The 26,810-nt window shown below is 38.6% G+C and overlaps 1 protein-coding gene across 4 annotated transcripts in view; it reads left to right on the top strand.

Moving 5' to 3' along the window:
* Positions 1 to 26,607, top strand: part of LOC136260757 (golgin subfamily A member 6-like protein 7) — a 41,062-nt gene extending 14,455 nt beyond the window's left edge. For 2 of the 4 annotated variants that reach the window (XM_066054616.1, XM_066054615.1), the window contains exons 4-5: positions 16,646 to 16,852; positions 26,268 to 26,607. In XM_066054616.1, coding sequence (XP_065910688.1) covers positions 16,646 to 16,852; positions 26,268 to 26,516 — 456 coding nt within the window. In that variant the 3' untranslated portion in view covers positions 26,517 to 26,607. Of the gene's footprint in view, positions 1 to 16,645; positions 16,853 to 17,613; positions 17,677 to 18,821; positions 18,952 to 26,267 lie in introns of those variants that run through there. The other 2 variants (XM_066054618.1, XM_066054617.1) reach the window with 2 other exon arrangements.
* The last annotated feature ends 203 nt before the right edge of the window (positions 26,608 to 26,810 follow it).

The raw sequence follows: 26,810 nt of genomic DNA, 5'->3' as shown, positions 1-26,810 counted from the left end.
TTCCACATATATACAAGTCATTGTTAACTTGTAAGCACTGGCTGTGCATCCACTTCTTTCACCGTTCATTAGTACACTCAACCCACTCCCTCATCAGCCTCCCAGCACTTGACAAATCATCCTGGTATAACCCAAAGCATATGGCACATTCATTACTAGAAATTTCCTTGTCTTGTACACCATATTGATCTTCGTCTTCTACTTCTGAGTCAGAAGATAGCTCAGCTACCACTGGTGCCTTCTGTGTCTTGTTTGCAGACCTCTTGTGATTCTGTGCTCTTTGCTTTGCTCTCTCTTCATCCTTCTTTCTTCTTGATTCAGCTTTTCTTTTCTTCTTCTTTCTCTTGTCGTTTTGTATCTCGCTCCTCTTTTCTCTTTGCTTTCTGTTCCTCTTCTTCCTTTTTCTTCTTTTCCTTTTCAATTAAAAGTGCTAAAGACTCAGCACTTGTGAGCACTCTAGCAGTTGATTTAGATTTGGTGGATGCTTTCGATACTATTCTTCTTTCACCCAAAATTTCCCGAAGCTCTGACACAAACACTGGTATTTGCTAGACTAGCTGAAAGACTGTACGTAGGCTGTTCTGGTGATGGCACTACATTTTCCTTGTCTGCTGTACTGTCCATAGGCTGTTCTGGTGATGGCACTGCATTTTCCTTGTCTACTGTACTGTCCATAGGCTGTTCTGGTGATGGCACTACATTTTCCTTGTCTGCAGTACTGTCATCTTCGGTACTAGTATTACAGCTCAGTGGTTCAGCTTGCTCCCCATTTACCTGTGTCTCTATGGTGGTGCTCAATGACAAATTCTCTGGAAGGTCATCTGGATATTGTTGTTGTAGCCATGACACATACATTTGATCGTCATAAATGTTGTAGCCATTATCATATCTTCTTTGAAACAATTCAATTTGCTCCTCACTGTATGAAACAGGTGATAGTCCCGGACCACTTTCTTCTAGACTGTGTTCACTAAACCCATCTTGTGAAACACTTGAACATGCATCATTACTGGTGTTGCTTCTGGTATCTTATTAGATATTGAAGAATTATCATATGGCTTAATGGCAGTGGAATTGAATGGATAAACACCCACTTTTTGAAAACCAGATACAATTGTATGTGGTTGTATAGACAAAAACCAAGCCTTGTTGAAAAGTGATGAGAACTGAAATCTGGTGACCACTTTACCAGGGTTGTCGGCCATGTACTCATGACAAACTCTAGACCAATGCTTTTTTAAAGGGCCAAAAAAGCTCACATCAAGAGGCTGAAAGACATGAGTGGTGTGGGGTGGCAAGCAAAAAAAGAATAATTTCATTTTCAGCTGCAAACTTTATAGCCTCCAAAGTAAAATGGGATGAATGGCCATCTAATAGTAACAACACAGGTTGAGAAGGTGGAATACTTTTTGTGAACTGTTTACTCAGCCACTCAAAAAATAGCTCGTGGTCTGTCCACTCTTGGGGTGACATTACGTATTTTGTATCTGGTACCTCACCTCTAGTCCATTCATAGTTCAAGCGTTCCCCCTTAAAAATCTCCATTGGTGGTATCATAGTGCCTACAGCATTAGCACAGGCTAAGATTGTTATTTGTGCCTTGTTCCCCAAAGATGGTCCATGAACTTTTTTGATCCCTTTAAGTGCAACACGTTTCAGCTGCTTATGGTCAAGTAGCATGCCCGACTCATCCATATTATAAATGTAACTGGGTTTATCCATCAAGCCATTCACCTCCAAGGTATTCCTTAGCAATACAAAATAGTGGTCTAGCGCTGACTAGCTTACTGCATTGGACCTGCAATGTGATAGTGGATCTGAGGTTCGCAGGGACAATTCGGAATAACTTTTCATAAATTTATACCACCATCCTTCTCCATTAAATTTTATCATTTGCAAACCCTGTTTTGCTCTTTTCTTCTCCACCAACCTCTTCACACAGTCTATTACTTCCCTCTTTGTTTTTCCGTTCCCCATTTTGCAGCACTCTACTAGGAAATCAACCAATTCTTGGTCTTCCTCTGGTGATAGGAAACCTGGTGGACCAGGCTTCGCTCCATGCTTCACTCATCCAGAAATTCTGTCCTTTAGTGTAGTTTGTGGCACGTCAAATTGTTCTGCAGCTTTATTCACCCCCATCTCCTTTGAAATAACCGTGTTCATTGCTCAAGCCATAGATTCAGGGTCCCACAGTTTGCGGCGTTTAACAGCGCCAAGATGCTGTACTTCCGATATTTTATTTCTTGTCTTCCATCCTTTCTTAGCGGTAGATGTTCGCTTCCGTTTAGGCATTGGATTACGCCAGACCAGACAGCAATAAAGGTCTCAAAGTTGGTCTCTAAATAACCTTCCCATATAATTGCATATTTATTTGTAGTATACTGACTGGTCGATAATAGGTGTGGTATCCTGGTTGATAATAGGTAGTGGTCGATAACCGAGGAGTTATGCTATGAGACTTAGTAAATTGTTTTATATATCTGTATATTCTTAGATCTCGATTTGTCACAAAGTTTTGGATAAGGTTTCATTCGTAATTGGATTTGGCCACCTTGCTTGCATCTTGGAAAGAGCACTGGGCTCTGACTAACTTTTAAAAATTGTTAGTAGTAGGCTGTTTACTGTATTTTCGCTGAAGTGTCCGTAAACACTTAATAAGATGACGTAGATGAGGAATGAACCATACAGGAAATTGACGTACTCTTATTTTCACTTTAGGAATAAAAAGGTTCATACTGGAAAGGATATGGTTCTTTAATATGTTCCAGATTTCTTCTACATCTGTTAAATTGCAAATTACACCAAAGTCACAATTCAATAGGTATTCATTAAGGCCAACATAGTCACCTTTGGCATAATTAAATGTCTCCTTAGTGACAGGCTTTGGTATAATATTCTTACAGCAGATGGCAAAGGTAATCAAGCGGTGGTCTGATGAAATGCACTGGTACTCCAGAGGGTGAACATTTAAGTCAACTATGTTATCGGCACTATCAGTCAAAATTAGATCAAGCACATTACCATGATTATGAGTTGGACTAGTCACTAGTTGTTCAAGGTTAGATTGGAATATGAACTCACAAAAATTGTTAGAACTTGTTAAGCTTCCAGCAAGAGTGGACCAATCGATATCACGCATATTAAAGTCACCAAATATTATTACATGACTGGGTAGGGATTGTAAATAGTTATTAAGTTCAGTATGATATTCCAAGCATTTAAAAAAATTGTGCTACCTCTCTTGTGGCACCACTGTTTCACCTATTTACCACCAGCTTAAACACCAGTGTAATTCCAACTGAATGGAAGATACATAAGATCATTCCAATTTACAAAATGGTGATAAAACAGTTGTCAAAAATTACCGACCCATTTCCTTGTTATGCAATGTTTCAAAGGTGCTAGAAGACCTGATATATGTTAAGATGATTGGTACTGTGGCTGAGTGTATTACCCCATGTCAATTTTGTTTCCAGAGTAACTCATCAATTGCAACCCTACAACAATTATTTTTATATCACCACCAACTGATAACTTCCAAGGATGAAGTGGACATTGTTCACATAGACTTTTGAAAGGCTTTTGACAGTGTGCCGCACAATCAACTATTGGTGAAACTCTAGAACATTAGGATCACTGGAACTCTTTGGAAGTGGTTTAAATCATACCTATGCAATAGGGTACAATGTGTTTCTATCAACAACTGTTTGTCTAATTGCTTACCCGTATTGTCAGGTGTACCACAGGGGAGTATACTTGGCCCCTTACTCTTTCTAATTTACATTAATGACCTTCCCTCTGCTATTCATTCATCCAATATGTTTGTTTTTGCTGTTGATACAAAATGCTTTATGAAAATAAAGTCTGAGTTGGACATCCATTGATTTCAAGAAGATTATTTGTCATCAGTTTCTCATTGGAGTAACAATAATAACCTTGCCTTCAGTGTTCCAAAATTAATTTTTTTACATTATCACAACATATTTAATTCATTTTATACTATCGATGGAAATACCATTCCTTGCTCTGATAGCTGTAAAGATCTTGGTATCTATTTCTCTGATAGTTTATCATGCATGGAGATTACACTATCAAAACATTACTTCTAAAGCTTATAAATCTTTTGGATTACTTCGCTGCATATTTAAAGACAGTTACTGTTTGGAGACTAGGAAGAATCTGTATGTTTCAATGATTAGATCTACTTTAATGTATTGTTCTTGCTTGTGGAAGCCCTATTTACTATCTGATGTTGAACTGTTAGAAAGAGTACAAAGGAGGGCAACCAAATATATTCTCAATGACTACACCAGTAACTACAAAGAAAGGCTTTTGAGACTGAAACTTCTTCCACTGATGTATATTTACAATTTAGCCGACATCATGTTTTTTATAAAATCAGTAAAATTTCCATCTGAAAAGTTCAACATATTAAACTTTGTAGAATTTATCTCTGGGCCCACAAGATCACCAGGATACAAACTCAGGCACATGATAGCATCTAAAAACAGTGTAATGAATTCCTACTTCTACCGTATACCCAGATTGTGGAACAGCTTACCATTAATTGACCTATCCCAAACCCTCCAAACCATCAAATTCAAACTCAAGAATTATTTTTGGAATCATTTTGTTAACAATTTTGACAGTAATAATCTATGTTCTTTTATTTCCGTTGCCCCTGTTCCAAATGTTTAAACATTCCAGCTCCTACAAACTATTTTATTCTTTAACTTGTACTCTTTATAGCTACCCCTTGTAATTAATAATTGTAGTTATATAGCTTATTGTAATTTGTAAGTAATTAATTATGGCTACCAGTGCAAGACACTGGTAGACCTTCAGTTCTGTAATTTAATCGTTATAAGCTCTTAAATATTGTTTAATTTTGTTTATTGATTTGTACAGTTCTGTAAAGTATTAATAAATAAATAAATAAAAAGCTGATCTCTTTACAGGATGACTTGTTTCTAACTGAACTCTCTACAGGGTGATCTGTTCATAGTGAAACTTTCTACTAGGGGATTTGTTTGCAGCTGAATTCTCTACACAATGGTATATTTGTAACTGAACTCTCTACAAGGTAACTTCCTCTAGCTGATCTCTCTACAGGGCAATTTGTTTGTAGCTGAATTTTCTACAGGGTGATTTGTTTGCAGTCGAACTCTCTACATGATGGTTTCTTTGTAGCTGAACTCTCTATTAGGTACCTTCTTCTAGCTGATCTGACTACAGGGTGACTTGTTTGTAGCTGAACTCCCTACAAAATAACTTGCAATGTAATATAATTCTATAATGGAGTAAATTATAAACGTAGCTGAATGCTCTATTAGGGTGACTGTTCTATTAGAGTATCTCGATCTCGCATATGCTACACGTAGTTGGCTTTATTATTATTATTATTATCAAATTGTTTAAAGGGATACACAAAAGGCATGTGCCTGTACAAGGTGATACCCTTACATACAATCTTTACTGTTACAAAAATACAATTACAAAAACAGAACAACATACACAATACAAGTACAGAATTAAACAATCACATTAAAATAAACTGTTTCAATCTGGATCTGAAATGTTTAACCTGGCTTCGTGCCAAAATGTCCTCAGGAATAGTGTTCCACAAGAATGCCACGGATACAAAAAAACAATAACGAAAAGCATTGATGGTAGAAGAAAACACTTTTAAAGTTAAGGAGCGCGACCTTGTACACAGTGTATTGAACTCAAAGTAATCACTAAAAGTAATTCCAGTACGCCCCTTCCAAATATCATACAAAATTGACAGTGACAAGAATTGCCGTCTAGACTGCAGGGATGGCCATTGCAATTCCCTAATACAGTCATCCAATGATTTGGACCACTGATATGATCGTGGATTCCAGGTGCTACAGATCCAGCGTGCTGCTCTGCACTGCACTGATTCAAACAATTTAATGTTAGAAGAAGTAAAGGGAGACCAAACAGGACAGGCATATTCAAGATGGGGTCTCACAAGGCACTTATACACAATGTTCTTAGCCGAAAATGAAGCACCAAACATAATACGACGAAGATGATTGAGACAAACCGTAGCCTTATGCACACAATATTTGCAATGGTCGGACCAGTTCAATTTTGAAGTTACAAAAACACCAAGATACTTCACTTTCTGAACCCAGCTTATCAAATGAGATCCAATATAGTAATTAAAATGTAAAGGACAGCGCTTGTTGGTGATGTTCAAGGCTTCACACTTGAGTGGATTTAGTCGTAACAACCAAGTCAAGGTCCACTCATATATCCTCCTAAGGTCCCATTGCAACAACTCACAATCACTCACACTGGCAATGTTCCGATACAAAGTAAGGTCATCAGCGAACATCTTTAGATAGGAGTGTGAGATCACAGATTTTATATCATTAACATATAAAATAAACAACGGTGGGCCCAAGATAGAGCCTTGGGGCACTCCTGAAATAACAGGCAACCAACTAGAATGAGATCCATTGACAACAACTCGCTGAGCTCGAGCAGTTAAAAAAGCCCTGACCCAGTTCAACAAATCACCAGCTATTCCAAGACTCTCCAACTTTAATAATAAACGCGAATGAGGGACAGTGTCAAATGCCTTAGAAAAGTCAAGGAACAAACAATGGCAGCTCTGACGTAATTCCAAAGTATGTGCCCAATCATAGGTAGCTGCCAACAACAAATGAGTTGTTGAACGATGTCTACGAAAACCATATTGATGATTTAATATGAGACCATGAGCCTCTAAGCATGAAGTTAGCTGTGAGTGAATTATACGCTCCATAATTTTAACAACAATAGAAGTAAGGCTGATTGGGCGATAATTAGAAGCATCACATTTATCACCCTTCTTATAAACTGGGACAATGTTGGCTGTGACCCAGTCAAGTGGCAAGGTACCAGTCTCCATTGACTTTGTATATAGATATGATAGTGGCACAGATATACTCTCAGCACAGAACCTTAGCAAAAATCCAGTAATCAGATCAGGTCCACAAGCCTTACTATCATCAATAGCACATAGATAATCACATACAACAGTAGGACTGAACTCCACTGATGAAATAAGTGGAGGCACAAAATTCAATGACTTACGAAGCTCAGGAAGGTTAGAAATATCCTCTTTCGTAAAAACTGACTGAAAATATTGGTTGAAAATATCTGCTTTAGCAGAGTCCTCTAGTATAGGCACATCATCGTGTCTCAGTAAGGGAATAGGATCTCTTTTACCCTTGGAAGAATTTAGCCAGCTCCAAAATTTCTTAGGATTAGAAGAGTATTGCTTAGAGAGTGACTCGGCATAGTTGCGAGAATCTAATCTAGTAAGGAAGCGAACTCTATTACTGAGTTTCCTGTAAGCAGCCAATAACTCTGAAGGTGGTGAGTGTCGAAGGCGTTGAAATTTCTGAAGGTGTTGATACATACGCCGCTTCTTGTAAATGAGATGGATTGTATCATAAGAGAACCAATGCTTCATTTTACTCTTTTTCCATTGGACCTTTGGGACAACAGAATCAACAGCTGAAAAAAAGAGATCTTTAAACAGCATCCACGAGCTTTCAATGGTGCCAGCTAACTCCATAGTGTTCCATGGTACCTGAGACATAACATCCGACAAGAGAGAGAGGTTGGCTCTCTTATAATTATAAAGTAACCTCTTACATGAAGACTTTCCAGGTAAGACCACTGATAAAGTAAACTTAATAGCATCATGATCAGTACCAGGGAGATTGTCAGTTACTTGAACATTTGTAATAAAGTTAGGGGAATTAGAAAACAATAAATCCAAAATGTTGTCACCTCTAGTAGGAACGGTTACTAGTTGAGAAAGATAGTTATCATTGACCAAGTCACATAAACTATTAGCTGGAAGTGAAGAAACCGTAGGGAACCCAACTGACCAATCTATGTTAGGGACATTGAAGTCACCACATAATACAATAGGATAATCAGATATGGACAATAAACAATGGTTCAAAGAAATGATATCATAACTCAGTGGTTTGTAATCCGATTCTTCTGTAGTACTGCAAGGACTTTCTATGATAATTATTCCAACTACACACTGATTTTCAGCTTACTGCTCTAAGCGGTTTGCCTAGTAGGCGTGAAAACTAATCGTTCTTTTTATTCATAAAAATCGATCGTGTAATTTTGACACAGGTTGGGTTTTGTGTCATATCTCGATGGCCTTTAACTGGATTCCTTTCAAACTACAGAAAGGCACTCCTACAATAGTTACTCCATCTACATAGCAATTTTCAGCTGATTCCTTCAAGCGATTTACCCTGTGGGCGTGACAGACCTTCGACCTAATTTTACGCAAATAATCAGTCATAACTCCGTGAATGTTCATCGGATGCCTACCAAACTTGGTACTGAGATTCGCCTTCATGAGCCCTTTATGTGTGCCAAATTTCAGCCCGATTGGAGCACGCATTCGTGGATTTTACAAAGTGTGCGAAAAGAAGAAGTAGAAGAAAAAAACGAAGAGAAAAAACCAAACTTTGGCCGCTCGTATCTCGGAAATGGCTGGAGCGAGTGTCTTCAAATTTGGAATGTGGACTCCCCTACCTAGCCGGCACGTCTGTAGCAACTTTGGTTTCAATCGGGTAAGGAATCACGGAGCTACAAAGGTGTGAAAATCACATTTACTTTCTTCCTGTAAATATACTCACGGTGTGGCGCGCCGGCTTCTTGGGCCACACGACACACTACCGTGTGTCTTGATATATAATACATATATTTATTATTCCCTACGGATAACTTGTTTGCAGCTGATCTCTCTACTGGGTGGCTTGAAATGTAGCTGAACTCTCTACAGGGTGTTTTGCATGTAGATGAACTCTCTACAGGTGATTTGTTTGTAGCTGATCTCTCTACTGGGTGTTTTGTTTGTAGCTGAACACTCTACATGTTGGTTTCTTTGCAGCTGAATTCTCTTCAGGGTGATTTGTTTGTAGCTGAACTCTTTACAAGGTGACTGAACTTTCTACAGGGTGATCTTTTCATAGCTGAACTCTCTACAGGGTGATTTGTTTGTAGCTGAACTCTCTACAGGATGATTTGTTTCTAGCTGAACTCTCTACAGGATGATCTATTCGTAGCTGAACTTTCTACTGGGTGATTTTGTTTGCAGCTGATCTCTCTACATGATGGTTTCTTTGTAGCTGAACTCTCTACAAGGTAATTTCTTCTAGCTGACCTCTCTACAGGATAATTCACTATCTCCAGATACACTGTTCTGTCCTTTAGACAAATGAATAGACAAACCCAGATCTTCATTGTTACTGGTGCTGTTTCCTGCTAATGAGAATGCACCTTTACACATATACAACAGTCTAAAGTAATCCAAACCACTGAAATCAAAGGGTAAGGCTTTATTAACTCTCTCCTTGGGCCAAGGAGGCATTAAAAAATTCCCTTTGGCAGTGACAAACTCTACACTCGTTCAGTATCTTCTTGACTTGCAATCGACCACTTGGAATCCAGTACTCTTTCTGAGTGTGCGTCACCATCTGGAGCACTCCTGAGTGAAGAAACTTACTGCAGTAATCCTCTATTACTAATCTGGTGATTTTTATATCATTCCCTCAAATTCATAGAAACCTTACAAAACACATCCTTTGATTTGGTATAAAAGCACTTAGCTTCAGACAAACTCTGAACACTAGTCACCACATTGTCTATATAAGTGTCTCATAGTAGGGTAGCTGCTAAAGGATTATTGGACTGTTTCAAATGATGGGCAATAGTAGCTCCCAAAAGAATGGGGGTTGGGCACCACACCAAACGGGATTCTATGAAAATGAAGCATTGCTAGATTATACCCTCAATAACCACATTCTTAGTGTAACAAGGCACGAGGTACAGATAAATTGTGCGCATGCGTAAGGTGCAATACAATTAGAATATACAGTTACAATGATTATGTGTGCATGATACAGAATCAGTGTGGTGTGTGCATGTGCAAGTTCTCAGTCTATATCACATCTCCCCTTCTTAAGTATATCGTCTGGGGAGTCTGATAACTGTGCCAGTCATGAAACGAGTCCTGATCGGAGACCTTGGTGCTTCATCAACACTGGGTCCAGCCACTGGGGAACCTTCAGGTGGAATGGTATGCGAATCTGGTGAATTGAATCTGAAATGATCATTGTCAGTATGTTGAGAATTCTCAAGTCTGGGTGCTAAGTGGTGTCGGTTTCTATGTTTTCTCCCAGTAGCTGTTTCCACGATGTAGGATCTAGGTGCAGTAGTCTTAGTGATTATCTGTCCAGGCTCTTATTGCTTGACTGTCCTCACCCACACTGAAGTATGTGGAGGTAGCTCAGACAGTGGTCTGGTGCAATGTCTACGATTGAACTGGGTTTGCTGCTTAGACTTGTGATCACTATCAGCTTGTCGGAAAGCTTTCAAGTATGGCCAATCTGGTGATAAATGAGTATCTGGCTGTGGTATATTTGTAGCAATCTTACAGCCAAATAAGAGTTCTGCTGGGCTGATTGAGCACCATGGTAGTGGTGTGGCACGATAACAGAGTAAAGCCAAGTATGGGACTGAGGCACCAGTTAACAGAGCTTTGACAGTCTTTACAGTCCATTCTGCTAGTCCATTGCTTTGAGGATATCGAGGACTGCTGGTTATGTGTTGGAAGTGGTATAAAGAGGAAAATTCCTGGAAAGCTATTAAGTTAAATTGGGGTCCATTGTCGGAAAACAGTACTGATGGAATTCCGTGTCTGGCAAAGATGGACTTAAGTGCCTTGACTGCACTGGCTGAGGTAGTTGACTGCAACTGACATACCTCTGGGTACCTGGAGAAATAGTCGACGACGGCCAGATAGTGAGTATTGTTAAGTTCAAAAAGGTCTGTAGCTACTCTATTCCAAGGACGATTTGGCAATGTTGAAGAGATGAGAGGTTCTTTGGGTGGTACATACATCTTCTGACAGTGAGAGCAGTGTTTCACAAACGTTACAACTGCCTGACTGACACTTGGCCACCAAATGGAAGATTTTATATGGAGGAGGCACCTTTGGATCCCTTGGTGGCCTTGGTGAATTTTGGCCAATGTCTCATTGCGTAACTTTGGTGGGATCACAATGCAGCTGCCATATAGTAGGAGGTTGTCATACAAGCTAAGTTCTCCCCGAATAGCCCAATATGGTCTAAGGTCCTCTGAAGTCTGATTCTTATGGGGCCACCCTGACTGACAGTAAGTGATTACTTTACTTACAGTTGCATTATCAGCTTGTCCTTGGCGATAAGCATTCAGACGTGTCTCACTGGCTGGCAGGTGGGAGGTCACTGCTTGTATAAAGTACTCCGCTTCTTGTTGTTGAGCCAAGGTGTTCTCATCAGGGGAATTCTGCAGTGGTGACCTGGATAACATATCAGCGGTATAAAGGTATTTACCGGGTACATGAACAACATCATAGTCAAACCTCATTAATCTGAGACGAAATCTTAATACCCTTGGTGGTAGGTTGTCTAGGTGTTTGTAAGATAGTATTGGGACCAATGGTTTATGGTCGATTTCTAGTACAATATGTTTCCCTAGAATGTAGCAGCTGAACTTTTCACAAGCCCATGTAAGTGTCAGAGCTTCCTTTCCCTTTTTAGCGTAATGTGTTTCTGTGTCAGTCATTGCACAGGAGGCATATGCAACAGGATGCCATGCTGAATTACTGGACTGAAGTAGGACCGCCCCAAGGCCATACGAGGAGGCATCTGCTGATATCTTGGTGAGAGCTGAGGGGTCATAAAACTTGAGAATTGTTGGAGTGGTCAGTTCTGATATCAAATCGCTGAAAGATGTCTCTTGTTCAGGGCCCCACAGCCATGCATTCTTGGTGCTCAACAACTTCCATATTGGGGCTGAGAGTTCAGCAACCTTTGGAGAAAATTTGCCTAATTGGTTTACTATCCCATGAATCTCCTAAGCTCAGTGACATTTGTAGGTGGTGACATCTGCTTTATGGCAGATAATTTCTGTGGGTCAGCAGAAATACCTTTGTTATTGATGACATGGCCAAGGAAGGTAATTGAAGTCTTTGTAAACTCACATTTACTGGGATTTAGAGTGAGTCCAGCAGAGCGGATCTTCTCTAAGACAGTTTTCAATGGACAATCGTGTTCTTCCATGTTAGTACCATACACTAAGATATCATCTAGATGGCAGAGGACTCCTGCTAAACCTTCTAGAATCTTGCCCATTTGCTTCTGGAACACTTCTGGGGCACTAGAAATCCCAAAGGGGAGTTTGTTGAACCAGAAGTTCCCAAATGGTGTTATGAAAGTGGTGAGGTGTCTGCAACTAGTGGCCAGGGGTATCTGCCAAAATCCACTATTGGCATCAAGTTTTGAAAAGATTCTTGTTCCTGCTAGTTGTGCTAGAGTGTCATCTACATGAGTCATTGGGTGGATCTCACGAAGGACATGTTTGTTTAATGGCTTCATATCTACGCATATCCGTACATTGCCAGATTTCTTCTGGACAACCACCATCCCAGCACACCAGTCAGTTGGTTGGCTCACTTTACTGATCACACCTGTGGCTTTCATCTGTTGGAGTTCATGTTCCACTTTATCACGTAAAGGAATGGGAATTTGGCGTGCAGTGCTAAGGGCAAAGGGCCTGGCCTCATGTTGGAGTTTGATCTCATATTCTGTCTTCATTGTCCCCAACCCCTGAAATAGGTCTGGAAATTGTGATGGAATGGTAGAGGTAGTGCTCAGATTGTCCAATCTTGAGAGGATATTCAGAGCTAGAATTTCCGGTAATCCAAGTAAATTCTGGTTGAGTGATTGAACAATGTAAACGTGGTGTCGGATACTGCGTTGCTTGTATGTTAGCTGGACTGTAATACGCCCCAGTACATCTAAAGGTTGCTTACTTGGTCCACACAGTATCTTACCAGGGCGTTGGAGTTTAGGATGGCCAATTGCCATGTACACTTCCTTAGATATGGCTGTGACTTCTGCCCCTGTGTCAATTTTGAAAACCACTTCTTTTCCATTGATTGTGGTGCGAATGTGCCAAGTGGTGGTTGTTGTGGACTGGTGGGAGACTGCATCCAGAAATTGAGGTGTGGAATCCGACGTCTCAGTTGTGTCATCAGAAGGTGTCTCCTCTGAGACTGTTGCCATTGTCTTAGAGAAACAGAACTTGCCAAAATGGCCTCGGTGGTGGCATTTATAACAGATAGTGTCCTTGGCTGGGCACTGGTTCTTGGGGTGACTCTTACCACATCGTGAACACTTAGGTAATGAACCTCTGTTGAATGGCCGACCTGTAGGCCGTTTCCCCATGTAATCTAATGAAGAGTCCTCTCCCTTTCTCAGAATTTGTTGCTGTTCTCTGACTGCATCTCTTTGTCGAATCAGTTTTTTGGCTTTGTCTAATGTCAATGTTTCATCAGTTTTCAGTCTCTCTGACAAGGCCAAATCATAGATTCCTACCACCAATCGGTCTCTGATCATTTCATTCCTCATCTCACCATACTGACAGTCCTCTGAAAGCTGGTATAGGCTAGCAATAAAGTGTTCCACTGTTTCGCCTTCTTCTTGTCCACGTCTGTTGAAGCGCGCTCGCTCAAAAATTACATTCTTGCGGACTTTAAAATGTCCTTCGAATTTTGCCAGTACCTCAGAATATTTCTTTCTGTTATCTTCTGCTATGTTGGTCGAAGTTAAAATGTCGTCAGCTTCTTCCCCCAAACAATAGAGAAGTGTACTAACTTGCCGGACTTCGTCCTCCTTGTCTAGACCCGACGCTACACGGAACTGTTCGAAACGGCGTCGCCACTTGGGCCATTCATCAGGTTCGTCGAAGCAGAATGTCGGGGGAGGTTGAAGCGATACATTATAGCTATTAGCCATATCCCACTCCTGTCACCATGTAACAAGGTATGAGGTACAGATCAATTGTGCGCATGCGTAAGGTGCGATACAATTAGAATATACAGTTACAATGATTATGTGTGCATGATACAGAATCAGTGTGGTGTGTACATGTGCAAGTTCTCAGTCTATATATATATATCACACTTAGGGTCCTTCAATCATAAAATCAGGTCACATTTAGATTGTCCTATACCAGCTTAATAGGTCTTCTCTATGTCTGCCACCACAGCAATAGTATTCAAACGAAATCTAATGAGCAATCCACGTACAGGCATTTATTTACACTCTTATTACTCTGTCTTTCCTTTGCAGTAGTATCATATGCCATCCATACTTTAGTGGTACTTTTTGTGGGGGTTATTACTGCATGGTACAGTATGTACAGTAGTGTTTAACCACACCTTTTTTCAGTCACACTGGATGCCTTCTTAACTATGCCTCATTCTACTTGCTCTTGGATAGCTGCATAATAGATTTCAAGCAAATTTTCAACTTGTTAAGAGTGGACTTCAATCGACCAAGTGTAGTTCTCCGGTAATAACAGAGTGGATACCTTCCATAGCCAGGATACTACGTAGGTATAGCTGTATCTACATACGTATCAATATCTAATTTCACTGAAGTATTAATTAAACATCTCTAAAGCCTGATCATCCTCAGAGGTCAACGGTGAGTCCATGATTCCAGATTCAAAAAAAACATTCAAATTAGCTTAATCAGATGAATCAATACCGATAAGCGTGTGAGTTCCAGAGTGCTCACTAACAAACTGGGTATATCTGCAGAATTGTCTGCAGAAAGATATCATTGTCTTAATATCCAGACCAAAACAAAATTAACCCCCTCCCAACTCGATCTTCTTTGGAAGAATTAAATTAAAGTAATAGCCATTACTGATCAACATTTCAATTGAACTATGTATGTTCAGAGTTAGTAGAAAGGGTATCAGCAAGCTTGGGCTCCCAACCTTCATTCTTGAGAAAGATAAAATCTACTGGGTTCAATGGAACACGGCTTATTTTCCCAGTAATGTGAGGTGTGACGCTGGCCTAGATGGACATCAAGCTTCCATCCTTGAGCATAAGCAACAATGCTGTAGGTCTAATACTTGATATGTATGGCTTGTTGGACCCAAATGTTACTACTCAATAACTGCGAGTCTCTCTAGTGGTTTTTGTTTCAACTTCAGGTTCTCAGACAACTTCTCTACTATGTAAGTTCTTTGACTCCCAAAGTTGCAAAGTCCAAGATCATTCTAACATGGGTTGACTAAATTATCTGGGTTATTCACTACTGTGGTTGTAGCTGTCCACTTCAAAACCTGATTCCCACAGGCTATAGTGGCTCTTTCAGTATTAGATCCTTCCATGTCATCCTGTGTACTAATCCAAGCTCTGGCAGTTTGTTTTCTGTAACTGTAAATAGTTTTGAATGTAGAATTCTGTGGTGCTACAATGAAAACAGTTTCTCTGCTTTGGAAAATCCTTAGCTGCATGACATCTTTGGAAAACCTAGAACCTCTTTCTAGCACATTGGGTGGTATATTTTGAGCATTCATCTCACCAAAGATCTTGGCCACAAAACATGCATTCAAAACATACTGAGGTCTTCAGCTATTCCCATACACTGTTTAAAATGAAGTGCTATTGGTAGCACCTAAAAATGTTATGGTAGCACCTAAAAGTGCTAAAGTTTTACTGCTCCAGTCAAAAAATAGCACCTCTAGGTGCTACCATAGCACCTCTAGGTGCTACCATAGCACCTCTAGGTGCTACCATAGCACTTCATGTTTAACAGTGTAGTTGTCAGGTATTCCATAGTTGTTACTATATACCTCCAGTTAACAGTTCCACCATTACAGTAGTCTTGGAATTACAGAACTCTCTGTAATGGTAAGTTGCAATTGGTTTGTGAACTGACTTTGATAGTGGAAGTTGGGATGGAGGAGAATAGAGCTCACCACCAGCCATTGATATGTTTTCCCAATAGTTTCTGTAATTTGGCAACTGTCCAGGCCACTTCTCCCTTCATCATGTAATTGTACAACTGGTAAAGTACTTTCTGGAGCAGCTTCTCTGTACTCAGTGCTACAAAATGACGATGTTCAGTAGTATCACCTAAAGCTTCCAAACTACATAGGTAACACTCTTTGCTTCCACCAATTTATTGTTTGCTGTTAAACTCATAAGTTTCATTTCTAAACTTAGTAGCACTCTGCCAATCAACAAACTGAGTTTCAACATTTCCTACAGGATATCAGTCCATTTTGTCTGTAGTAGCGTATCTGCTTCAGCATTTCTTTTCTCTAGTACAAGAACTTTTTGTTGTAATTGCCAGCATCTCATCATCTACAAAAAGAACAAATTCTAATTACCGATTTAATTCATTTTCTGTGGTACTGTTGTCAAAAATGCCACGGTACCACAACCTTAATGCTTGAAGTTCAAAGTATCAAATCAGTGAAGGCAAAGGTTCAACAACATCAAGTCATTGGTTTACGGATTTCAGCACTAATAGTCCGAACGGACACTACTTGTGCTATCACAATATTAACAACAACAATCCTGCCTATAACTTAGTTAGAATAAAAGTTATAGTTATGACATTATCAGTTATTTATTTCTTACAATGGACATTGCAACATAGAGAGTTTCAAACTGTGTAGTGGCCAGGCTGTCAAGGTAGCAGCAGAAATAAAGTTATTAGTGTTGTGTTTATGACTTTAGGAAGAGATGAACAGGAGGTATTTACAGGCAAGTGCTGCAGAGCAAGTTTCTGCTGATAAAGATGCAAAGATGCAGCAAATGGAGAAGAAAGTGCAGAGAGTCTTTGATGAGAAAGCAAAAGTACAAGAAGAGCTAAACACAACTAAGGAACATTTAATATTTTACAAGAAAGAAGTACAGAGATTAAGTGAAATACAATTTAATCAGGTATTCTATTAGTTTTAATATGTGACCCAGTCTGAGAAAACCGGTCTTATCGCCCATGTCAACAGATTCGATTTTTCACCCAGGACACACAGTTACATGAATAAACTATCTAATTCCACATTTAAAATCAGCTAGGCTTGAGTGGTTTGGTTTTGCTGGCTGCTTTTCCCAAACCCAGTGGCGATCCGTATGTGTGGTGTGGGGCCTTAATGGAGCTCTGGTCAGCCTGGGAATGACTGTATGTGGCTGTACAGCTCTGTGGTGTTGAATAAGTACCTCTGCTGTGAATTTCCTTTCATTTTAGCCAGTTTTGAGAAGTCAATGGCTCAAAACTTGGCCTAATTCATCCCTCGGCCTTCCTTTTAATTTTTTGAACACCATCTTGCCCGCCTTCCAGCTCCCACCCAATTTGCAGCTCGCCTGATACAGTCAGCCTCGGTTTAAAAACTATCTAAAATGGTAAGAAACTTAGTTGTTGGCTACTTGCACAGTGGATGCTCTGGAAGGTAATGAATTGGTGTAAAATGTGTGAAAATTTGGTACACATAGCTTCAACCATTGGCGAGCTACAACACACTAAATACTTAAAACAGGCATTTCTCAATACTTTTAAATAGGCGATAAGCCTGGTTTTGTCAGACTGGGTCACATATTTGTCCTTGGTTAATACTTTGCTATCTTGCTTAATTTTAAAACCAGATCTAATTTTAGAAAACTGTCAATGTTGATACATTTAAAAAAATTCATTTTGTTGGTGTCAGTTATCTATAGGGACAGAGGAATGGACTGGCAAAGTTTCAGTCTCCTAAGTTGAGTAGTTTAGGAGATACACTACTGGATAACTGGTCAAACAAATATGTAAATCAGTTTGTACAGAAATTATTAAGAAATTAATTTACAGGTGTACAAATAAACAATTATAACTTATGATGTGGAGAGTTGAAACTAGGCTAATTATGTTCACCGTGAATTTGTAATTATACCCCGGTACATAGTTTTGACCAGTAATAGTTTCTGTATTTGAGAAGAAAGGCATATTAACTAAAGATAAGTTGTTGATAGATTCTTTTGTCATCACAATGTAAATAAACATCCACACAAAAACAGCCAAGCTGTGAAAAAATAGTGCGGCCTTAAAAAGCTTGGATGAAAAAATTTGTGAAATCAATACAAAGGTGCCAAGAAATGGCTGCAATGATGTTAATGCTAATCTAATCCAAAACAGCCAAGCAGTTAAAAAAAGAGTGCGGCCCTCAAAAAGGCTATGGTGAAAAAAGATGTGAAAGGCAGCACAAAATTCACCTGAATTGTCATTATTAAAATTTTTACCATTAACCTACCATCACAGCCATTTCTTGACCGCCACCTTGGATTTCATATCATAGCCTTTTTGAGGGCCGCACTCTTTTTTACAGCTTGGCTGTTTTGGATTAGATTTACTTTTGTGGTAGCCAGTAATTGTTAAATAAACAAATAGGTGGCTCTCCAGACTTCTCTATTGAGCACCATTGGTAGCCATGGCACAAAACAAAACAAAAAAGTGACGAATGGGTGATTACGTTGCTTTGTATTATCATTTGCGTAGAATTGCCAGGAAACTAATACAGGCATTCAAGTTGCATAGTGTACTGACTAAAAACCAACCTATTGACTAACTGGAACACTGTTGTGCATGGCAATCGACAAAACCAGCCTGCTGTCATCTTCCATACATTTTCTAGGCAGGGAACTAGCTAACACTGGGGTTTACCAGCACACGCACCTAACTACTCTAATTATTAGGAAACTCACTAGAAGAGCACTACCTTCATCAGTTCATCACTTTGAAATGAAAAATTTTAGTGCCTAAACTGTCTGAAAGACGCGCAATTCATTGTGCCACTTTTTAATGAAATTTACGGAAGAAGAAATTTCATAGTTTTGACATCCCTACATCTGACCAACATCATCTGTCACTAATTTTGTCTAGATGTTTTGTCTGTTGATGTTGCTACATATCAGCCACTAAGGAGCCAGCACAGCCCTGTAATCTCATGTCTGGACTCCAATCGTGATCTGCCTCCATTTTGAAGTCTATTTCATGCCCACCCTGCCACCTGCCAGCCTGTTGTGAACACTCGTGATACTACTTTGCTTGTCCAACTGCTCAAATTTCCTATCTTATTTGGCAGGAAACTCTAAAAGCAGCTACAAGTACTGGAAGTGACCTGGAAGGTAATAGATTGATGCATCTATTTTGTAAATTTCATGTTATATGTGCTTGCTATCCTTGGCAAGTTATCCTGACTTAAATTCTTTAAAACCATTTTATCTTGAAAATTCTAATGTGTGATTTAGATTGTTTTTCCAAAATCCAGTCACATTTATTGTATATACCACACTTTTGTTAAAGTACAAGACAGTAAATGTATCTATGCATGCGGCTGTAGATATAGCTTTGTAGTTAATGTAAAATGCTAAAAAAATTTAATAATGGCTGTGTGCATTGTTAAAATTTATATCATTGCAGCCATTTCTTGGTTGCCACCTTAATTTCACAACTTTTTTCACCCAGGATTTTTTTAGGCCACACCATTTTTTCACAGCTTGGCTGTTTTTGTGTGGATATAAATATAAGCATATTCTTTTGGTATTTATATCAAGACACACAATAGTGTGCCATGCGGCCAAGAAAGCTGGCGACCACACCCTGAGTGTATTGAAATGAAGAAAGAAAACAGCATTTTCATGTGTCCATAGCTCCATGGCCCCTTCTCCAAAGCATACCACTTTTGCATTATAGCTGTCTCCCAGGTAGGTAGGGTACGCCACACAGCAAATTTGATTAAATTCACAACAGTCATTTTGAAGATATGGGCGTTCAAATTTTTGTTATAATTTTTTTAATTTTTTTTCTTATGCTTTAAGGAGGCTACGGGGGCTTCGGTTTCTTTTCACACACTTTGCTGCAAAAATTGCTATAAAATGCAAATGTGTAACTCAATTGCCTTGATCTTTGGCACAAATGAAGAGTGTGTAATGATGGATTCACATACCAAGTGTGTTGTAAATCTGAGGAATATTCAAGGAGTTATGAGCATTTATTCATGTAAAAAAGATCAAACTTCTGTCACGGCCACAGGGTAAACCGAGTATAGAAATAACTTGAAAATCGGTGTGTAGATAGGCTGATCATCGTAGCAGTGCCTTTTGATAGTTTGTATAGCAATAGAGTTACAGCGACAAAGTTATAAAGCAAAAACCAAGCAAGTGTAAAATCACAGGATTGAGATACTCTAATAGAGCAGTCACTGTGGGGTAAAAAAGGTGTACAAAAATGTCGAATAAACTTACCGGAGTTTGAACCAGGGACCTCCATACCTAACACCTGCATCCTTAACCACTGAACCACTGCTACCTTGGCTGATCACCTCACTTAATTTCTGCTTTATAAATGAAATTTCTAGTTGAAATTTGCTTATAATCAAATGTTTGTAATTTCATAGATCTACCAATAGAAGTACTGGATTGTTCTAGAACATTCTATGTATGTTCTATTAGAAGTCCTCAAAAAATGTGCACTCTATTAGAATATTAGAATATATTATCAAATATTGAATTAAATCATGCAATGAATTACATTTATAAGTCTGTCTTCAATAATTATCATTGTATCTACATAGAAAAGAAGAAGTGCGAGTAAAAAAAGCAGCCATAGGCTGGTTTGGGGCCTTATAAAGTATGAAAAGGAATGAAATCCACACAAAAACAGCCAAGCTGTGAAAAAAATGGTGTGACCTTTCAAAAAGCCTGGGTGAAAAAAGTTGTGGAATCAAAGGTGGCAGCAAAGAAATGGTTGCAATGATGTTAATGCTAAAAAAATTTAATAATGGCTGTGTGCATTGTAAAAATTTATTAGCATTAACTTCATTGCAGCCATTTCTTAGCCGCCACCTTTGATTCCACAACTTTTTTCACCCAGGCTTTTTAAAAGGTCACACCATTTTTTTCATAGCTTGGCTGTTTTTGTGTGGATTATGATTTCTTGCATAAATTGTTTAGCCAAAGCCTTTGAGGCTGACTTTTGATGCTATAGAGATTTGCATATCTCTTCGTTTTTAAAGCTCCATTGTGCTCTTTGTCTTGCATGTGGCCAACTGAGCATAAACATGTTTGCAAAATGTTAATAAATTACACAGGGTACGAATGCATGATGCTACATATACATAATTTTAATTGCTTCAGTACACAGCATAACAATCCTTGAAATTGATGAAACATATATGTATGCCATTGTATTAGCCTGATCATGACTGCTACAAATATTCCATACATTAGAAAGGCTTATTTAACCCTTAAATCCAATAAAATCAATGTGTACGCATAGCTGTAAATAAAGTGCTGTAACTTATGAACCATTCTTTCTATGGTTATCAAGACACACAGTAGTGTGTCACGCGGCCAAGAAAACCGGCGACCACACCGTGAGTATATTTACAGGAAGAAAGAAAACAGCTTTTTCATGCGTGCTTAGCTCCATGGCCCCTTCTCCAAAGCACACCATTTTTGTATTATAGCTGTCCCCCAAGTAGTGTACGCCACGCAGCAACTTTGATAAAATTCGCAACAGCCATTTGCGAGATATGGGCGTTCAAAATGTCGTTTTAATTTCTTTGTTTTTTTCTTCTTATGCCGTACGGGGGGCTATGGGGCCTTCGATTTCTTTTCACACACTTTGCAAAAATTGCCATAAAACACAAACGTGTAACTCGATTGCCTCGATCTTTGGCACAAATGAAGAGTGTGTAACGGTGGATTTACGTACCAAGTTTGTTGTGAAGGAGAGTAATATTCAGGGAGTTATGAGCATTTATTCACGTAAAAAAAGATCAATCTTCTGTCACGGCTACAGGGTAAACCAAGTATAGAAATGACTTGAAAATTGGTGTGTAGATAGGCTGAGCATCGTAGCAGTACCTTTTGATAGTTTGAATAGCAATAGAGTTACAGCGAAAAAGTTATAAAGCAAAAACTAAACAAGTGTAAAATCATTGGATCGAGATACTCTAATAGAGCAGTCACCATGGGGTAAAAAATGTGTGCAAAAAATGTCGAAAAAAAAACTTACCAGAGTTCGAACCAGGGACCTCCATACCTAACACCTGCATCCTTAACCACTGAACCACTGCTACCTTGGCTGATCACCTCACTTAATTTCTGCTTTATAAATTGTATTGTATTGTATTGTATTAATGCTTTACAGTGACCAGCACTGAGGGTCTGACAGCAACATGTGCTGCAGCCTTAGGATTACCTAACCTAATTTCAAGGACTTAGACTTAGTGACTTATGGCTGAAAAGGTGTAACAGAAAAGGGGCCAAAGTAAGGAAAAAATCCCTCCAACCCCCTAAATGAAATTTCCAGTTGAAATCTGCTTATAATCAAACATTTGTAATTTCATAGATCTACCAATAGAAGTACTAGATTGTTCTAGAACATTCTATGTATGTTCTATTAGAAGTCCTCAAAAAATGTGCACTCTATTAGAGTATTACAATAATATTATCAAATATTGAATTAAATCATGCAATGAAATACATTTATAAGTCTGTCTTCGATAATCATCATTGTATCTACATAGAAAAGAAGAAATGTGAGTAAAAAAACCTCTCAGTTAGCCATAGGCTGGTTTTGGGGCCTTATAAAATACAAAAAGGAGTGAAACCCACACAAAAACAGCCAAGCTGTGAAAAAATTGTGCGGTCTTAAAAAGTCTGGGTGAAAAAAGTTGTGAAATCAAGGGTGACGGCCAAGAAATGGCTGCAATGATGTTAATGCTAAAAAATTTTAATAATGGCTGTGCGCATTGTTAAAATTTATTAGCATTAACATCATTGCAGCCATTTCTCGGCTGCCACCTATGATTTCACAACTCTTTCACCCAGGCTTTTTAAGGCCGCACCATTTTTCACAGCTTGGCTGTTTTTGTGTGGATGTAATTAACACCATCTTTTTTGTAATTAAACAAGGATTAAAATAGCACCTAGGGGTTTACCCTAGCACAAAAGCATGGGCCCAAAACTCATCCTGAAATTATCATTACTCAAAATGAACACGCAAACCCCTTACATACGAATAGAAGATGGTTATTATCTCCAGTCATGTAAAATAAACACGAGGCGATTCCCCATTCAATAGCGAGTCACGCCATATATAGCTCACAAGATTTAATTAATTGTTAATATGGCTGCCTTCACAAATATTGAGAAATAACGGAAAATTGAGTCGCGATTTTTTCATTGCTCCACAACAAGTAAGCCTCTGTTGTTACAGTGGTTATTTAGACTTCCTCAAGTAGCCGATGAATAAACTTTCTGTTGGTATATAGCTTTAGACTAAATTAGGCTAGTCTGGCTAGACAGGCCATTTAAAATGGCTTTGTATAATCACCTATTCCTTAACATTATGTGCAGGTTTAAGGGTTAAGATGTGGTAGGAATATAATCTGCTGTAATAGTTTCTGTATTCTAATACCTTCTTATTTGTACATATTTGACACAAGTGAAATATTGATTTGCCTGTTCACAATAAATGCAGTGAGCCAATTCCTAGCTGGATGTTATCATGTGTTACCGTATAGTGGAAAATTTTAGTGGGAGAAAATTTTGGTGAATTTGATGGAATCACCAAAATTTTACTTGAAAGTGTAGCAGATGCTGCTCTTCATCAGTGAGTGAATATTGTTACAGCAGTAAGTGGTTAGTCTTCCGCAAGTATACCATTGAATACAGTATGGTTTTAGACTAATAGCTCAGACAGATGGGCAATTCAGCTTCCCATGCACATGCCTTGCCATGCGCGTTCCAGTCTTGATTACTGACTTAGCAAGCTACATGCAGTAGTGCATGTTGTTTTTGTTATAGCTAGCTATTTACATAAGAAGAGTGCATCAATTCGAATGAGAGGCCTTGAACTGTAGTACTTCATTCGTAGACATCGCAAAGGTTCATCGCCAATACCGTCAGATTAATATAAATTGGTGTGGGCAAAGTAAAGTGACGTATTTGCCAAAACATTATTCGCCAATTTCTGACAATGATCAATTTGCCAAAATTTTTATCCTGCCAAAATTTTCTGCTATACGGTATGTGTATGATTTATTTAAGCACCCGTATTTTCCAGCATAGTTTCTTCAGCCAGAATTGATCTTAGTCATGGATTATAAGTCAAAGATATATTAATCTACCAAACTAAATCGGTTGGGTCTTCAAACATATATATCTATTGTACTCTTTTCAATTTATGAAGTACGTAGACTAAGGTATATATGCTATCACTTCTCTATAGTTTATTAAAAATTGTCAATTTAAAAATGAAGCAGGGATCCAAGCAATAAAAAGTTGTGAAACAAGAGATGAATGATGGCATTACAGCATAGCTTGGTGCGAAAATCCCTACATTCAGCAAAAACCCGACTTGTTCACAAATAATTTTTTTTTTAATTCACTCAGCAATATCAGCAGTGTCCAAGGAATGGACCACCAAAGTTTCAGCCTTCTGTGATGTGTAGTTTTGGAATTATAGGGCTAGACAGTAGGAAGAGCAAGGTAATCAATTTATACAGCCACTATACTAAAAATAAACTACAGGCGCTTACATTTGCAGCCATAACTTCCGTTTGGATTAGTCTACAATGTTGCAATTTGGATTAAAACGTTCACCACAGATCAGCACATCAGCCCAGGTATAGTATTAGCCCTGTAGATACTTGCATATATGGATATGAAGGTGGTTTGGTAGAAGAAACGATGACAATATTGTTTACATTTACCGCATTGTAAACAAACGCACGTGACATGCATACTGTTGAAGCTAGAGAAACGAAACAATGATTTTCAAACTCTCCATGAACAAGCGAATAAGATGGTATATAGTTTTAATTAATTGAAGTCTTCCCTCTTCGAGTACTGACCCAATAAAAGCTTGCATAGTTTTTTTTGTAGCATGCGTAATTTTACGGATTATTTTTAAATTTCGATTTTCTCAATACGCATGCTTGTGCAAAAAAGTTGGGTTTTTGCTGAGACAGTCACATATTATAACAATCATTTGTTCAATGGCAAAGTAGGGATGTTCCCACCAAGCTAGCTGTAATACCATCATTCATCCCTTGTTTCACTACTTTTTATCACTTGGATCCCTACTTCGTTTTTAAATTAACTTTTTTTTTAAATTTGGTTCTTTTATTATAGCATACAGCTATACACATGTGACTGTTGGGTTAATGACTGCTGTATTAGAGTATTTTTTAATCAGCCAGGGTGTGTGTCACTATTTCATGTTTTCGTTGTTCTAGCATTATGAGATACAGCTAGGCCAATAATAACAGGGTCTGTCATTGTGATAGATTGTTAAGAGATGTGGTCTTGGTACTCAATTGTTATTAATCAACCAAGATCGCATTAACCGATTAATAGGCATGGCATTGAACCTATTGTGAAGTTACAGGTATCTACCAAATGTAAGTGCTTAAATAAGTTTGCGGCATCTACATATGCTGCTCAAGGGAAGTGTTGATAGGGAAAATTAATGCCTTGATATGGTTTCATTGCAACAACAAGAAGACGATACAAACTCATTAGAACCCCAAAAGGCACATCCCACTGGTGAGTTTGTTATTGTAGCATAAAATGGTGGCCATGGGCTGCTTAGCTTGGCCTCTAGGCTTATGACTGTGGTCAGGCAGGCAGGCAGGCAGGCTGGCTGGCAGTCAGTCTAAAATCCGAGTTATAGTGATTTTTGAAAATTCTATATCCAGCCCCCCTATTAGTGTTTTTTTTGTTTTTAATGCAGTATTTGATGTTAGATGGACTAATATTATTCCATAAAGGTGATTTTCATTGTGTAAGATGCCTATAGGATGATTTTTTGAAGGAGGCATTGTAGGCAGCATATGTCATTTTTGGGGGATCCCTACTTAAACGATACTACCGTATGTTTGATACACTTGAAAAGCTACAAGAAGCCATACCACAAGTTTTATTTCAGTGCTTTAGTTTGCTGTTTGGTTTAATGAAACATACTTATGAACTAACCAAAGCTTCTTGGCAGGAATAGTGCTACACCACATTAGAATCTCTGCCACAACAGCCTACAATTATGCAAACGATTCAAACACAAAGCAATAAGTCTTAGTAGCAGATATTTGTGGGTGCTTAATTGTCTGTGTTGTGTAACTGGGCACTGGCTAAACAGTTCTGTGATTAGCCTTAAGTTTGAGAGTATAAAATGCTACACCAGACAACACATGCACAGTTAATTCACAATATCAGTAGATCAGTAGTTGATTTCTAAGAATGGATTGGTATTGTAAAGTTCATAGATGCTCAATCAGTACATCTCTATTGAGTATTAAACAATGCTAACTTTCCTCAGCAACATCCTCCTCCTCCTGTGAGGTCAGAGCAACCATCATATGGTCAAGCTGAGCATTATGTATCAGAGGGTATCAATGAGGAGATTCGTCATCAAGCTGATTTTCAGCGGCAACAAAATCAACAAGATTTGGAATTTACTTCTCACCTTGCTCCAGACCCCTTTCTGATATGTCCTAATTGTAAAAGGCAGTTCAGAGAAGGTCAACTACCTGAGTACAGACGTCATATTGATAACTGCCGTCTTTAGTTATGTATTTGCTATTGAGAAAGCTCTGTACTATATTGCTAGGCTTTCATATTTTTTAACATGCATGTGATTTTATACATACTGTAGTTCATGTTTGTGTTGGCTATAGCTATAGTGTGATTTAATTTTGAGTCAGTCATCTGTACAAGCACACTCACTTTACCGTGAGTGCTACAGAGAAACAGTATCCGTTACATGTAGCTATATGAATGCGTGTTCAAAGTACAACAATGATTCTATTGTTGCTGTTTAACAGTGATCTACTTTATGCAGCAATCAGTCACAAATGTGCAC

The sequence above is a fragment of the Dysidea avara genome, chromosome 7 (assembly GCF_963678975.1).
Source record: "Dysidea avara chromosome 7, odDysAvar1.4, whole genome shotgun sequence".
NCBI classification, from domain to species: Eukaryota; Metazoa; Porifera; class Demospongiae; order Dictyoceratida; family Dysideidae; genus Dysidea; species Dysidea avara.
Note: the sequence above shows the minus strand (reverse complement) of the source record. Positions and strands in the feature narration are given on the sequence as shown.